Below are 14414 nucleotides of genomic sequence, written 5' to 3' on the forward strand. Positions count from 1 at the left end.
CAGAGATTTGTCAAGTCATGTGTTTGCTTGTAAAAGGTTAATATCTACTTTATAAGTGTCCAGATGCACTGTGGAAATATCTGCAGAAGCCTCCAGCTGCTGGAGAAGTTACATCTGATCTCCCATCTACACCACTCTCTGAAGCAGGTCAGTTCAGCCAGATATTTGTTGTCTCTGTGTAATTGATAATACACTGCTTTGTTGTCATTATTATTACTATTGTTGTTGTTGAATGTTACAATTACACATTGTTAATAATTAAATGTAGGTCTTAGTCAAATTAAATAAAGTGTATTCGTAGAGTGCTACTTTATATGCAGTAGAATGACACAAAGGACTTAATGCAATGGTGTAACAGTCTGGATGTTTTGTATGTTTGAATACAGCTGCAAGTGAAGCAACATCTAACATCATATCAAACACTCCAGCTACCCTCAGTGAAACACAACCTGCAGCAGATGAGTTCTGTTCATTGTATGTTACAGCTGCAGTTATGTAACTAATGTCAATATGGACAAATCCAGACACATTTTACTCTAATTCTATCAAATATTCACAATCAGTTATGAACCTTTTTCACTCATGTAATTGAACAGTACTGGTCAATCGTTTTCTATAATTTATGCTTCAGATGTGTTTATTGCCTGATATGTTGTAATTTATGAATCATTGTGTGTTCTTACTAAAGGATTAATAACTATATTTGCAGGTATGTTGGTGGGGTAGGGGCAACAAATCCTTATCTCGCCTAGGGCACCAAAATGGCTAGAGTCGGCCCTGCCTTAACATCCACCCTTTTTATAGAATTTTCGCCTATTTGGCACACCCAAATGGAAAAGCTTATAACAGAAGAACTGTAAGGCCATGATGCATGTATTAGGCTGTACAAAGGTGCTTAAGCAATGTACTTACATAACCAGTCACAGACCACACTTGCTTTCCTCTGACAAACAAGACCTCTGTCCTGCCATAGCAAGATGGCACTTAAGGTAATGGGTATCACTCATGAGCCACAGCACGCAGCAATATGATAACATACATGCAAAACCTCCACTGTCTTTCAGTGAACTTAGACAGAGATTGGATGTGCATAGCGTAAAACAGAGTAAAATCAACAATACAAAATGCAGGTGGAGTAATTTGACAAACATTAGTTGAGAGCTAAAGAACACACACACCGTTGTTATTGTATTAGTCAGCTAAAGCTTAGCAGCCTGGATATCCATCATATGGTGTCATTTATAGATGCAAAGTTCACAAGACTGTCTGTGTGTCAGAGTGCAAAATACCATATCGTCCTAAAAGAAAAAAAATGTCAAACTTTTAAGTAACACAAATCACAAGACATTGTGATCTAATGGATGTATTCATGCATAATATATAATAATAAATTATCGAGTCAATATTAGCTCATGAAATTATGTAACACTCAATGGATCAACAGTTTATGAATGTCACACATTAATGAACAAATCATTAAATCAACATCTCTGGCTGAGTTCTTACTGGACACCCTGCAGCGAGCCAGTCAGTTCCCAGTTAACCAGTTCAGATACAGTAGTGTTTTCCAATCTTAGACCCAAAAGCTTGTCAGAGCAGTGAATGGATCAGCCTCTACAACAGCAACAAATTAAATTGTTCTAAAGGATTTGGTCTTCTAGTGTTAGAAAGATAGATAGATATTACTGTAAGTACATTATAGGATAGTAGATGTTTTGAATCTAGGTTTCACATATTGATTGTTCAAAGGTGTACTTGTCATGGAAAGACTGAAAAGACTAAACACACACACATGAAATAATACACAAAACACTGCTGGGTTGAAGTTTAAAAATTATAATTATACAATAAGGATACAGAACACACAAAGATTTGCATCAACTTGTCTCAACAACCAAAGAGCAAACCTAATCTATTATAGTGTCTGAAGGAACAGAGAAATGATCTGTGAGTGGTCAATGGCACACAGCCACAAGATATACATCTGCATGCACATGTACAAAGCAAAGGAACAATGATCTTACTCCCACAATTCTGTACATTAAAATGATAAACCAATCATCTGATCATCTCATCACCTCAACACACTCCACTGACTTCACACTAAAGATCAGTTTACTAGATAAGTTTATTTTCTGAGTTCAGGCTTAGAGACTGCTCATTTTCAACAGAAACTCTGCATTACAGACTGAGGGTGAGGAGTATAAAAGATGTGGGCATTTAGGCAGCAAGGGTCTAATGAAAAGATGTTTGGTGTTGCATTATGGAAAATGTGAGGATCCAGCGTTTTCAGAGCTTCGCCCTTACTAGGGACAAAAAATCAGTATCTCTCAGCGTCTGTTGCTTAGATTTTGTCCACCCTTTCTTCAAATATCTCTTGTGAGCTGGAGTACCTCTTTAAACGCCTTCATTCTGGACTAATCGTTGAAGATTGTAAATTAAATCTTAGTATTAGTATAGTGAGCTATTATTGATGATCTTAAAATCCCTGTACACTCATTCTGGTCTTTGTTAAAGGTCTGAGGCAGGTTTCCCACTTACTGTAGGTGCAACAAAACTAACAGGAAAGTTGGGGGAAATGTTAGTCAATTTTGATTGTACTCATACACACATTTTTAAGAGGAGGTATGCTTTGACAAAATAACTAAAAACACCTCTTTCGGTGGACCATGACTATGCATGTGCCTTAATCATTTATGCACCAAATCTCAACTAGGCTTGCAGTTTGGTGTTGAAACAATAAACAAGACTGGTTGCCTTTGACTTAAAGGGGAACTCCACCAATTTTACGCATCAAAGTATGTTTACAGGTCTTGAGGAGTACTAAAAAATATGTGAAAAAAAGTTTCATAAAGCCCATTTTGGCTCCAGGTGTGGCCTGCGCCAAGTCTGCTGAATTGCCTAAAGTGATGTCACTTGAGTCAGTGTCGGTTGGGTCTGAAGACTACAAGTTTGAAATAAAAATAATATCTGGGTGTGGAGGTTAGAAAGGAGTGCAATTACCAGATTTCTTTTTGCACACTCCTGCTCGCTTACTTGAAGCAAGCAGCTCCAGGCTACGTTAGCTGCTACTAGCATAACACACCTGAATCTCTGATTAAAATGTCAGCAGTCACGTTGCATTGTGGGTAATGTAGGAACCAGGTTCTGACAAGGAGGAACAATGTGTGGAATTAAAAGATGATTTTGGTTATGCTGCATTGATTTTGACCCTTTTTTGGTGGAGTACCCTTTTAATACTTGTCAATATCTTCTGATCTACATGACTGATCGTTTTATTTCATTTTTATTCATTTTGTGGAGGATAATATTCATATATTACGCCAACTAGTTTTCAGCTGCAAGTCAGATCCAACTTGTGATATGGAGAACATGGAGATCCTTGTTATTGAGGCTTTGTGTTTGACTGGGATGAGAACAGCTGAAACAATGGAGAGCATTAGCGAGGCATGGCTAATATCCTGAAGCTCTCGGGGGAATAGGTGAAGCCAAGCACTCCCTCCAAGCTGGGCATTTCTCCAGGAACAGCAGAGAAGGTGAAGCGTTGCAGTAGGCATGTAAAGAAAAGAAACAACTCCATTCTGGCCAGGTGCTCCCCCAAACACACACGTTTACCTGTGAAGAAACAGTTGACAGCAGTTTAAGGTTGGTAGATTCCTAGTTTTCCCTTAGAAACTATGTTAGCTGCAATTCTCGTAAGCCAAATAGTGTTATAGAAAGCGGAGGAAAAAAACCTGCTGAAAATGGTAGGAATGCGTCTCTTCTGCGGAAGTTGCCCTCTGAATCCAAGAAATGTTCAGGATTGAAGATATCTGGAGTCGCCCACTCATCCTTATCAAAAAGCACTGATGAAAGGATTGTAGTAATAGCTGTTCCCTGGAAAAACAGTCATGAGATATTATCTAATATCAGTAAATAATCATTTATAAATTTTATAGCTGGACATTCACCACCAAGTAAGTCTGGTAAATTGTGCTTCACCTTGGGTATGAAGTATCCTCCCAGTGTAGTGTCTTTACTGGCCATTTTGGGGAATCCCAGAGGAACAATATTCCCCATCCTTTGAATCTCATGGATGACGGCATCAGCGTAGGGCATGTTGGGTCTGTCGGCCAGTGTAGGCTGACGAGACTGTCCAACCACTCTGTCTATCTCTGCCTGGACTTTCTCTGGGTGAGGAAGCAGAGTCAGAACTATGGTTCAAATAGCATAAAAAAACATCCATAAACTCCATGGGAATATTCAGGTGCTTCATATGGCTAATGAGGAGGATGAACTGACTTACTCTGTATCTCTGGGTAGTGCATCATGTATAGGAGAGCCCAGCGTAAAGTGGTAGCAGCTGATTCTGTCCCAGCCTCAAGCAGGTCGATGGTGCAAACGAGCAGGGTCTCGATGTTGAAGCCAGCCTGGGGATCCTTCTTCTTCTGGCAATGCGACAACAGAAAACACTGTTATTGTACGACATTAAACACAGTGCTCTGCTCTCATATTCTACTTTATATGAACCATGAAACAAATAATCAGTAAGTTTTCTGAGCCAAGCAAAACTCTTGAGAGGCATGTGTGGAGCCATATTAAGGATATTTTCCATTTGCCTAATCATCCCTATAAAGCAACAGAGAGTTTGAGGGGGTGCTATACTATATCATGTCTAAATTCAATAGTGAAAAAATATATTTACCACCCTTCAGTTACAATAGTTTGCTATTATGTGAAGAAGCATTTAATCTTTTCTCTGTGCACAAGAGGTTTGTATTTTGCACAGATGAATAGGCCTTTTTTGTTTGTTTGTTATTGCACTCTATCAAGCCATTTCCATTATGGGACAATACAGTTTCCATTACATTTGACTGTATACATTTTAAACGAGTTCAAGGAAGCTTTACTGAAAATATGGTAACAGCTTACCTTCTCCATCTCTGCCAGGTATACATCAATATAATCACGAGGGTCATCAGGGTTCCACTCCTCCTGGTGCCTCTCTATTTCCTTTTGCAGGAACACTTCAATCTCCTTGTAGTTAGCGTGGACAGTCTGGTGAGGTCCCGGCAGGTACTTCATCAAACCAGGAAAGGCATCATACAGCTGTTGATGGAACAAACTTTCAGGTCAGTAAAAGACCAGCACTGCAGTTTGTTCTGTGAGTACAGCTCAATAGTTGAACTCAGGTGACAGATCAGTAATTACCTGAGTCTGAGCTGAGCCAGCGAGCAAAACAGCCTCATTGTCCAACTCCAGAATCTTGCAAAAGCTTTGATCACTGTATTCAAAGCGATGTCCAAAGACCACAGAGCAGATGATGTTACTCACTGCATTAGATATAGTGTACTGGGGGTTGAATGGTCTTCCTGGGAATATATTGAATTCAATTCAAGTTATGATGAATATTACATATTCATAACAGACAAAAAGTATTTGTTCAAAGTGAGTCTACTTGCCTTGTTCCTCTTTGAAAGCTTCACAAAGGAAATGGCATTCCTCTTCAGTATATTTTTCCAGTGATTTCTGGCCCTCTCCAAAGTAACGCAGGTGAGTGTTGGTAAACTTCCTCTGCTTCTTCCACAGGTAACCATTGCTCATAACTATGCCTGTGATTTGATGTTATATCAAATTATTAACAAAGCAATTAAGCACTGCACACAGATTGCTGCATGTACTTTCATAAATATATGTACTGTGCTTGTTTATTAATTCTCTGCCTTTACAGGTTGAACAGTAATACAACAATTAATTAACAATAATTAAGAAATGAAGACAATGATTTATACAAGCTATGATGAGATTGCCTTTTTTAAACTGGCAATCAGCTTCAGTTATTGTCAGTCCCTAACCTCTGCTGTGCTGAGTTTGGCATTAGATCATAGATGCTAAAATATCAAATTCACTGTATATATATTCTGCTTTCACATCATACTTTGTTCTATGCGAGTTCACTGACTGAATATTTAGATTCATCCTTCTATTGGGAGAAAAGAGATTTAATAAAAGACACTTGTGGTACCATTCATTCACTTACTCACCAATGCCCTTGAAAACAACATGGAAGAGGGGGACAGTAGGTCGATCAACAAAGCTGTCCAGCTGGCTGACGAGAGCCTCTTTGACCATCTTATATCCTGAAATAAACACCATCCTCTCACTGCCTCTCCTCAAGCTGAACACTGGGCCGTATTCCTTAGCAAGCTGCATATCAAATAAAATAAAAAATATACATACTTTGTATGCATTTGACCGACTTTTGTAGTCTTTCAATATATTAATCATACTGTAAATGGAGCAGAAAACTGTTTTTTGTCAGTTGAAATGCTTACAAAGTGTAGAAAATCCTTCACACAAAGTCTTAAGACCTGGGGTCTAAAAAGTCAGTGAACACTCTTAATCTAGAAAGTGCATTGTTAATTACATTATTATTATTTCTGTTATTACTGGCTAACATGCTGCTATTATTGTGTCTTAGGTGCATGATATTACCTCTTTACTAACTTGTAACTGCATCTTTTTAACATTATATCAAGATTAACATTGTAATTGTCATGTTTTACTAATGTTTTATTGCTTACTATTGCTCTGCGCGCATCAAAAAATGGTTATGATCAGTATTTCTTGGTTGTGTTTTGTTGTATTATCTTGCTTGCATGGCTACATTTACTGAATGAAATGAAAAAAACATGAACTCACCATGCTCTATTCAAGTCTTTATTTAGTAACTAACCGACATTCAATCAATCAAATCAATTCAAAGTCTGTTTTGTAAGGCCCTACCCCCTATATAAAGCAGCATGACATATAATATTGGTTTCAGTAAAATCCATGAAAATTTTGTCCTGACCTTCTCCATTGTCTTGAAATCAACTCCTGTGAAGACATTTCCTAGAAAAGGCATAGCCCAGGGTCCCGGTGGAAAGCTGTGAGGCCTCCAGTTTCTGACCACATCAGTTAATAATAACACTACAAAACTGAACAGCAGCCAACCAGTAAAGTCCATACACCCAAAAAGTGCTTGAAAAATCATGGTGAAGATTTGCCAAAAGACCTCTGTGAAAGCAGTTAGATACTGCAGACAGAATCGTGGTGGGTCTAACTTTATCTGGGTGAGAAACTGGAAAAAGGTCCCAACAAGGGGATGTTATGTAATACTGGCCTCTCATGTCCTGTGAGTGAAAAACAAGATTGCAGCTTGAACTGTTTCAGCTGGTTGTTGACTGTATGCACATGTGGTGCATGTTGAGGACACAGGGAGGCCTTCCTGGAAAATTAGAATACATGAAATAATAATTTTAAGGAGAATTATTTGTCAGTACAGCCTAGATCAACAATTCAGTTGTCAAACAAAGTAGGATATGTAAAGGCATGTTCAAATACATTTTACAATAGATGTGTTTTTATGCGGGTGTATACTGTATAACAACCATGTTTAGTAGATAGTTGTGTCACTATCTCAAAATACATGAATTTAGCTGATAGCTACATTTGACCCTGTGCGGGTGCAGCAATAAAATAATGTAAGTCGTTAATCATTATCATAAATCAGTGATTAACGTGAACTTCTCTTCATCCCATTTATGACCTTCATCACATCAAACCCACCAGACTTCACCTGCAGTTAACAGAGATTTGTCAAGTCATGTGTTTGCTTGTAAAAGGTTAATATCTACTTTATAAGTGTCCAGATGCACTGTGGAAATATCTGCAGAAGCCTCCAGCTGCTGGAGAAGTTACATCTGATCTCCCATCTACACCACTCTCTGAAGCAGGTCAGTTCAGCCAGATATTTGTTGTCTCTGTGTAATTGATAATACACTGCTTTGTTGTCATTATTATTACTATTGTTGTTGTTGAATGTTACAATTACACATTGTTAATAATTAAATGTAGGTCTTAGTCAAATTAAATAAAGTGTATTCGTAGAGTGCTACTTTATATGCAGTAGAATGACACAAAGGACTTAATGCAATGGTGTAACAGTCTGGATGTTTTGTATGTTTGAATACAGCTGCAAGTGAAGCAACATCTAACATCATATCAAACACTCCAGCTACCCTCAGTGAAACACAACCTGCAGCAGATGAGTTCTGTTCATTGTATGTTACAGCTGCAGTTATGTAACTAATGTCAATATGGACAAATCCAGACACATTTTACTCTAATTCTATCAAATATTCACAATCAGTTATGAACCTTTTTCACTCATGTAATTGTAAACAAAGTAGGATATGTAAAGGCATGTTCAGATACATTTTACAATAGACGTGTTTTTATGTGGGTGTATACTGTATAACAACCATGTTTAGTAGATAGTTGTGTCACTATCTCAAAATACATGAATTTAGCTGATAGCTACATTTGACTTTGTGCGGGTGCAGCAATAAAATAATGTAAGTCGTTAATCATTATCATAAATCAGTGATAAAAGTGAACTTCTCTTCCTCCCATTTGTGACCTTCATCACATCAAACCCACCAGACTTCACCTGCAGTTAACAGAGATTTGTCAAGTCCATACAGTATTCAAACAGTATCATACATGAAATGTAACTGAGGCTATTAAAGAAATCACTTGTTTACAATTTTTAGTTGTAATGGTGCTATTCAGCATAATAAAATGTGGTCTGATGCAGGTCTTCTTGCAAATATAAATGTTGGAATTTGCCAACAATCCTGTTTACATATCTGCATCAGCAACATCTTTGTGTGTTACAGAAAATTCTTTAGAGGATACAGCCAATTTTATAACAGACCTCTTGCCCACAACCCAAATGACCAAGGTTTTATCCATAGCAGTGCCTCCTCTTCAATAAAAGCATTTGGCAGGATAGTCATGCCACTTATTATAGGCTTTAGCAAATGTGTCAGAATTATTCCTCACAGCTCAATGTTGTGGCAGCTGCAGATCTTTCCTCAAAAATGGCCATTTATTATCCTTAATATCTTCCTAAATGAACAAAGAAATTCCACCAGACTTACATCAGAGGAAGTGAACCAGTTTATTGAGAGCATGACTTATTCTGGAGGAAAATACATTGTTTTTTGGGGGGTTGCAATAGTCAAGAGTTTTCTGGAACTAGCCTCTTGTAGCTTTAATAGGAAGTGCACATCACTCCTCCAGCATTGCCTTTAACATTCAGTCATGTGGTTGCAGCTTGGTTTACAGCCACAGCATTAATATTGTCCAAAAGGCTGCTGAGTCAACTCTGAATTTGACCAGAGGTATCAGAGGATTTTCATGGGACATTTACTGTTTTGGAGGCAGTGTTGTCACCATAAGGGAGTATAGGATGGAAGAAGAAATAAAATTTACAGATGTGTCAATAATGCCAATTTTAAAGAGGCCACAGAAGTCAGAAATGTCAAAGGAAGCTGCCAAATCCAGAGACATAAACAGCTGCATATTTGTGCTGTATCCCTCTAAAGCTAGAAAGTAGTCAATTCAGTGATTAAGCCCAACACACTTCTGCCGTCTTTGCTCAATTTGCAGAGAAATATGTAAATGTTTTCATCCTCCCCCTCTTTGGTGGGAGGATTGTGGTAATTAATGGCTACAAGTTTGTGAAAGAAGCTCTGGTCCAAGGCGGAGAGGACTTTGTAGATCGCCCCACCATACCGCTGTTTTCTGAACTGATTGGGAATAAGGGTAACGTGTGTTGCATTTTGATTGTTGTTAATTAGTGTTCAGTCGGGGTAGTACATTCGGCATAGTAGCATTTAGTTGGTGATTAGTACAGTCAGTTCCAGTTACTTCCAGTCCAATGCTTGTTGCTTGTGGCCTCTTCAAGCGGCTATCAGAGGAAGCAGCAGAAGAGATGGAATCAACAATCCAGCAGGAGTGCAACTATCTCACTAAGGCCTTTGACTTTCACCAAGGCACTGAAATCTTCTTTTTAAACACTTCTAATCAACCAATGTTTCTTAACTAGTTACAGGGCAGTACGCAACACAGAAGCATGCATTGGACCATGTACCATAGACCATGTGCATTTGACTCTCTATTGCTCTACTTTGTTATCTAAGGGACCACAACTTTTGCTTCATTTTGGCAGCGGCTGGCATTCTGCATTTGTTATACCAACCTGTTAATCATTCATAATCAGAAGACATCCACTCTGACACAGAAGATAACTGACTCCATGGAAAACAAGATTAATGGCCAAACCTCAACCCCTTGTCACCGAGAGACTGAATCGACTGCTTCCTCATAGAAATGGAAAAGGTGAATGTTTATGTTTTTGTTTTCATCATTTTCTGATGAAATAAATGTAAGACATAAACTGTCTTTTGTGTCATCAATAGAAAGGGGGACAGAGATTCTGGTTTTGGTTCTTGTTCTGGTCTCGACAATTTGTGTATTTGCACCCTGGACCTGTTTGGTGCTGGAACTGAGACCATCACTACTTTACACTAGGCACTGTTATATATGATCTACTACCCTCACATGCACACTGTTTGCATATGAGTAATGTCGGTCACACCCCACTCCTGCATCTTTTAAGAGTTTCTTGATATGATAATATCTCTCACAGGTCAGCCCTGTACTAAGAGCGAAAGCTTGTGGTATGTGTGACACAAAATTTTCCCCTCAGCCGTTGACGCGGTACACAAAATTCATATTATTTCCTGTTTTCACTGTGTGCAGAGATGGTACAGGCTGAAACTGATACTGTAGTCAGTTCATCCATACAGCCCTCTCAGACAGACAGACAAAACAGCCCTGTACTGATGCAGTCATCCATGAGATCCAGAGAAAGGACAACATCCCGCTCGGTTTGGTCCACATGGCAAATAAGGACACCATGCTGGAAAAGTACACAATCCCAAAGGAACATGAGAAAGACCTGCTTTATGTGTGAATTTGTATATTGTTTACCAGGTTTCATATTCTAGCAGCATAGCTTTTTGGCCAGCGACTCATATGTCATGCTATTCCCAAAAACACTTGATTGAACTTACAATGGTTTACAAACCAGTTCTTTTGAATTGCATTACTGCATGAAGATAACAACAACAACGAAAAAGATTTTTATACTGTATTGAAATGTTAAAAACCTGTTTTAAAAAATAACCTATATACTGGCAAATAGTCAGCATTTGTTTTTTGTTTTTAGCATTTTTAGTTAATTGCAGAGGTATGGTCCTTTAAGTTGCACTTTGGTGCTGCTGGTTCTCAGTTACTAGTGTTAGGTTGAGCAGTATGCTCTTTAATCATTAGTAGTTCCCTCTTTCTTTTTGGCTGGCTGGTAGTGGGCGGGGCTTATCAATTAACTCGGTGGCCAAGGTGTGATAAGGCTTCTGGGAAACAGCATCAGGAAGTGATTTTTACCGTGAGAGTGAGAGACTCAACACCGTCTTAACTTTTGTTTTTAGCCGTGAAACCTGCAAGCCATCTACCTCCAGCTTTGTTTTGTCGTTTTGGGATCAACTACAAAAAAACTTGAACAAGAACTGTCTACTGTAACATAAAATGTGTCTATGACACCACACTTTATGTTAGAGAATGAACTTTCCCTAGACACGCAAGACATCTGACTGTCGGTCGTTCTCATAACACCAGGCATCTTTTCACCTTGTAAATTTCACCTGTTTCTTTTTTTTATGGCAAACTAACTAAAACAGACATCAAAGAACAAAAAGAGATCTGTCTGATTTACTCTTTCATGAATTGTTTTTCCGCAGAGCACGATGATGCTACCCACACTGCACTCAGTTCTATCTGTTGAGTCAATGTGGGAAACTCCACACTCCTTCATCCCTTTCAAAGAGGTTAGTCAGGGGTTACAAACCTTTAAAACTCAGTCATGCGCTGTTGATCAAGAGTGTTAAAGAGATAAAATGAAACAAAAAGTAATTACCATGTGTTAGCATTGGGCCACTCTCTGTCCCAAACCTTACCGCCTTTGTGCTACGCTGTGATAAAACCACCAACTATCCCAAACTGAACCATGTGGGTTTCACAACACAATTAATCACTGTGTTCCACTGCATTTATTGTGTTATATAATTAATAAATAAAGACTAATAAATAATACATTTAATTTGTACTGCACTTTTCATTCGCAGTGAATCTCAAAGTGCTACAGCATTAAAAACATACATACACAACATAAAGAAAATACATTAAGATGATAAAGCCTTCCTAAATAGAAAGGTTTTTAGGCCTGTTTTTAGGGTCTGTGCTGCACTCAGATGGTTAGGAAGGCTGTTCTACAAGTGTGGTGCAGCAGAGCAGAAGGCTCGACTCCCTCCCTCCCCCAATGTTGCGGAGCTTAGTACTAGGAGCCCGGAGGAGGAAGCTGCTAGCAGATCTGAAGGTGTGGGAGTGGAGGTTTGTGGTGTGATCAGTTCCTGTAGGTAGGGAGGCGCATGTCTGTTGATGCGTTTGGATGTGAGTAGCAGGAATTTGTTGTCAACCCTTAAGGAGACGGGGAGCCAGTGCAATGAAAACAGAATTGGTGTTATGTGTTGGTGTTTTTGCTCTCTCATTAGGATCCTGGCAGCGCCGTTCTGAATGTACTGGAGTTCCTGGATGCTCCTGCCAGGGATGCCTGTGAAGATGCATTGCAGTAGTCCAGTCTTGAGGAGTCTGTGAGTGAACCAGGGAGCAGAACATAAAAAATTGACCATACGTGTCTTGACAGTTATACACCAAGAACATCTGCTGTAGTATTTTCTTCCTACACTATATTGTAGGTAATAATAATTTGGAAATATTTTGTTCTTAATCAATAGGCTTCTCCAATTAATGCTTTTATATTATTAAAGTAACCAACTATAACCAAATATGTAATGTAACCCTAAAACAGTTCAGTTTTTACAAATGATCACTGGGAACTAAATTGCTCTCTCCTCTCCTTTCCACTGCTACTTGGATTTGTCAAACTTGATAAAACTTGATGTTTGTATCGATAAACTACTACGACTGAGATTTGGTTCATGATTTTTTTTTTTTTTTAATTATAACCGCTACGTGTTCACACTGGTTTCAGTCTGAGGTTTTGTGAGAAAAACATTCAAAGTAGCTAATGTGATGTTTATTGACTGTGTATAATACCTGCTGTCATTGCGAATTGAGTTAGCTCTAAACTAAATATTTCAGTATTTCAGTAATTTAAGCTATATACTTCATGCATCAAGCACCGAACTAACTGCCACGTCACATATAGAAAAGTAGCACTTTTATCTGTTTTCCTAAATTAAATAAATAAATAAAAATGAGGACAGCAATACTGAAAATTAGCAAACCTCAGCCTTGAGGTTTCTTTCATTTTTACATGAATGTGCACCCCCTCTGACTTCTGGAGTTTCCCTGTTGAAGCTTTTAAAGTTGGAGATGGAAAATAACCAGTGAAAGTAAAGCACAAAAAATCTTGTAGTTTGAGAGAGTCTCAACCTCTGCTAATATTTCATCAAACACAGTCAACACTCTGGCACTCTGAGGGACTATGAACATAAGCAACCAGCTCAATGAGAAATGTTATATTTGTTATATTGGTGGATTTTTTTTTTTTTTTTTTAAATGTGAAGGGACCTCAAGATGACACTTTAAAAGGTAGACCATATATATTTCTTGTCAGTTCCGCAACAGTGAATTCTATATATGTTGTACATTTGTGATGTGGTGTGAAAATGTGTATGTGTTGATAGTCTTTTACTGCAATCCACTGTTTCTCCGCTCCATCAACACATTTAGAATTACTTTAATAAAATAATCAATCAGGCTGCTGTGAAGTCACGGTCAGCATCTTTTTCAAAGTAGAAATTGATGTCACACTGTATGCTATGTAATGGGTTGATCACTTGGTTATCTGCTAACAGCAGCATGTTTAATAAGAGCAGGTGTTCAACATACTGATGTTTAAGGTCAACTGAATCCTTGTGGTGAGGAGAAACAGGTTACTGAAGTAGGACACCAAAGTACACAAACTAATGTTCAAAGTGTCTGCATTTACCAAAATACCACCAAACTAGGTCATTGGCCTCTTTAAGATGTTTCACTTCACACAGCAAAGATCACTTTAGTCGAATGCATTGCATACGGTAAGTCATCTGAGGAAGATGTAACTTCGATGGTATCTCTGCCTGAAGGCTAAATAAAGGAACACAGACCGCATGAAATTCTGGTGAGCTTTATCTTAACATATCTACCAACGTAACTTCGTTTGTAATGTTTGTTGTGTCTTTGATAGAGGACAGTAACACAACTGCATTGATAGAGGAGACAGACGTGCAATGGATTCTAAATCTCTTATCATGCTGTGTAATAAACCAAATGTACAGATTTGACACACTGCATGTTAATGTCAGTTGTGTCAGCAGGTTAATGCAGTGACATAAATGTCATCTCTCTTATCAGCCATGGTGCATGTGTCACAGAGCTACTCTGACTGGAGCTACTTGTACTTATGTAAATGTTATCAGACA

At 38.4% G+C, this 14414-nt stretch overlaps 1 protein-coding gene and 1 pseudogene across 1 annotated transcript; one reads left to right on the forward strand and one right to left on the reverse strand.

Moving 5' to 3' along the window:
* Positions 1 to 1820: 1820 nt before the first annotated feature.
* On the reverse strand, positions 1821 to 7131 carry LOC121900958 (cytochrome P450 2J2-like). Its single transcript, XM_042417558.1, has 9 exons — positions 6833 to 7131; positions 6024 to 6186; positions 5442 to 5591; positions 5191 to 5351; positions 4912 to 5088; positions 4286 to 4427; positions 3982 to 4169; positions 3735 to 3876; positions 1821 to 3615 (listed from the first exon to the last, which is right to left on the reverse strand). Exons 1-9 carry the CDS (start codon positions 7013 to 7015, stop codon positions 3440 to 3442), a joined length of 1482 nt encoding a protein of 493 aa, XP_042273492.1. The 5' UTR covers positions 7016 to 7131; the 3' UTR covers positions 1821 to 3439.
* A 520-nt stretch (positions 7132 to 7651) lies between these two features.
* LOC121900517 lies at positions 7652 to 11816 on the forward strand (annotated as a pseudogene).
* The last annotated feature ends 2598 nt before the right edge of the window (positions 11817 to 14414 follow it).

Source organism: Thunnus maccoyii, chromosome 7 (assembly GCF_910596095.1).
Source record: "Thunnus maccoyii chromosome 7, fThuMac1.1, whole genome shotgun sequence".
NCBI classification, from domain to species: Eukaryota; Metazoa; Chordata; class Actinopteri; order Scombriformes; family Scombridae; genus Thunnus; species Thunnus maccoyii.

Bases quoted from the DNA above. Each gene is read 5' to 3' on its own strand.
- LOC121900958 (XM_042417558.1), bottom strand. From the start codon at position 7,015: ATGATTTTTCAAGCACTTTTTGGGTGTATGGACTTTACTGGTTGGCTG. The intron at 5,592-6,023 runs GTGAGTAAGTGA...ATCAAATCACAG, and splicing joins TGTTGTTTTCAAGGGCATTG to GCATAGTTATGAGCAATGGT. The intron at 4,428-4,911 runs GTAAGCTGTTAC...TCGCATTGCCAG, and splicing joins ACCTGGCAGAGATGGAGAAG to AAGAAGAAGGATCCCCAGGC.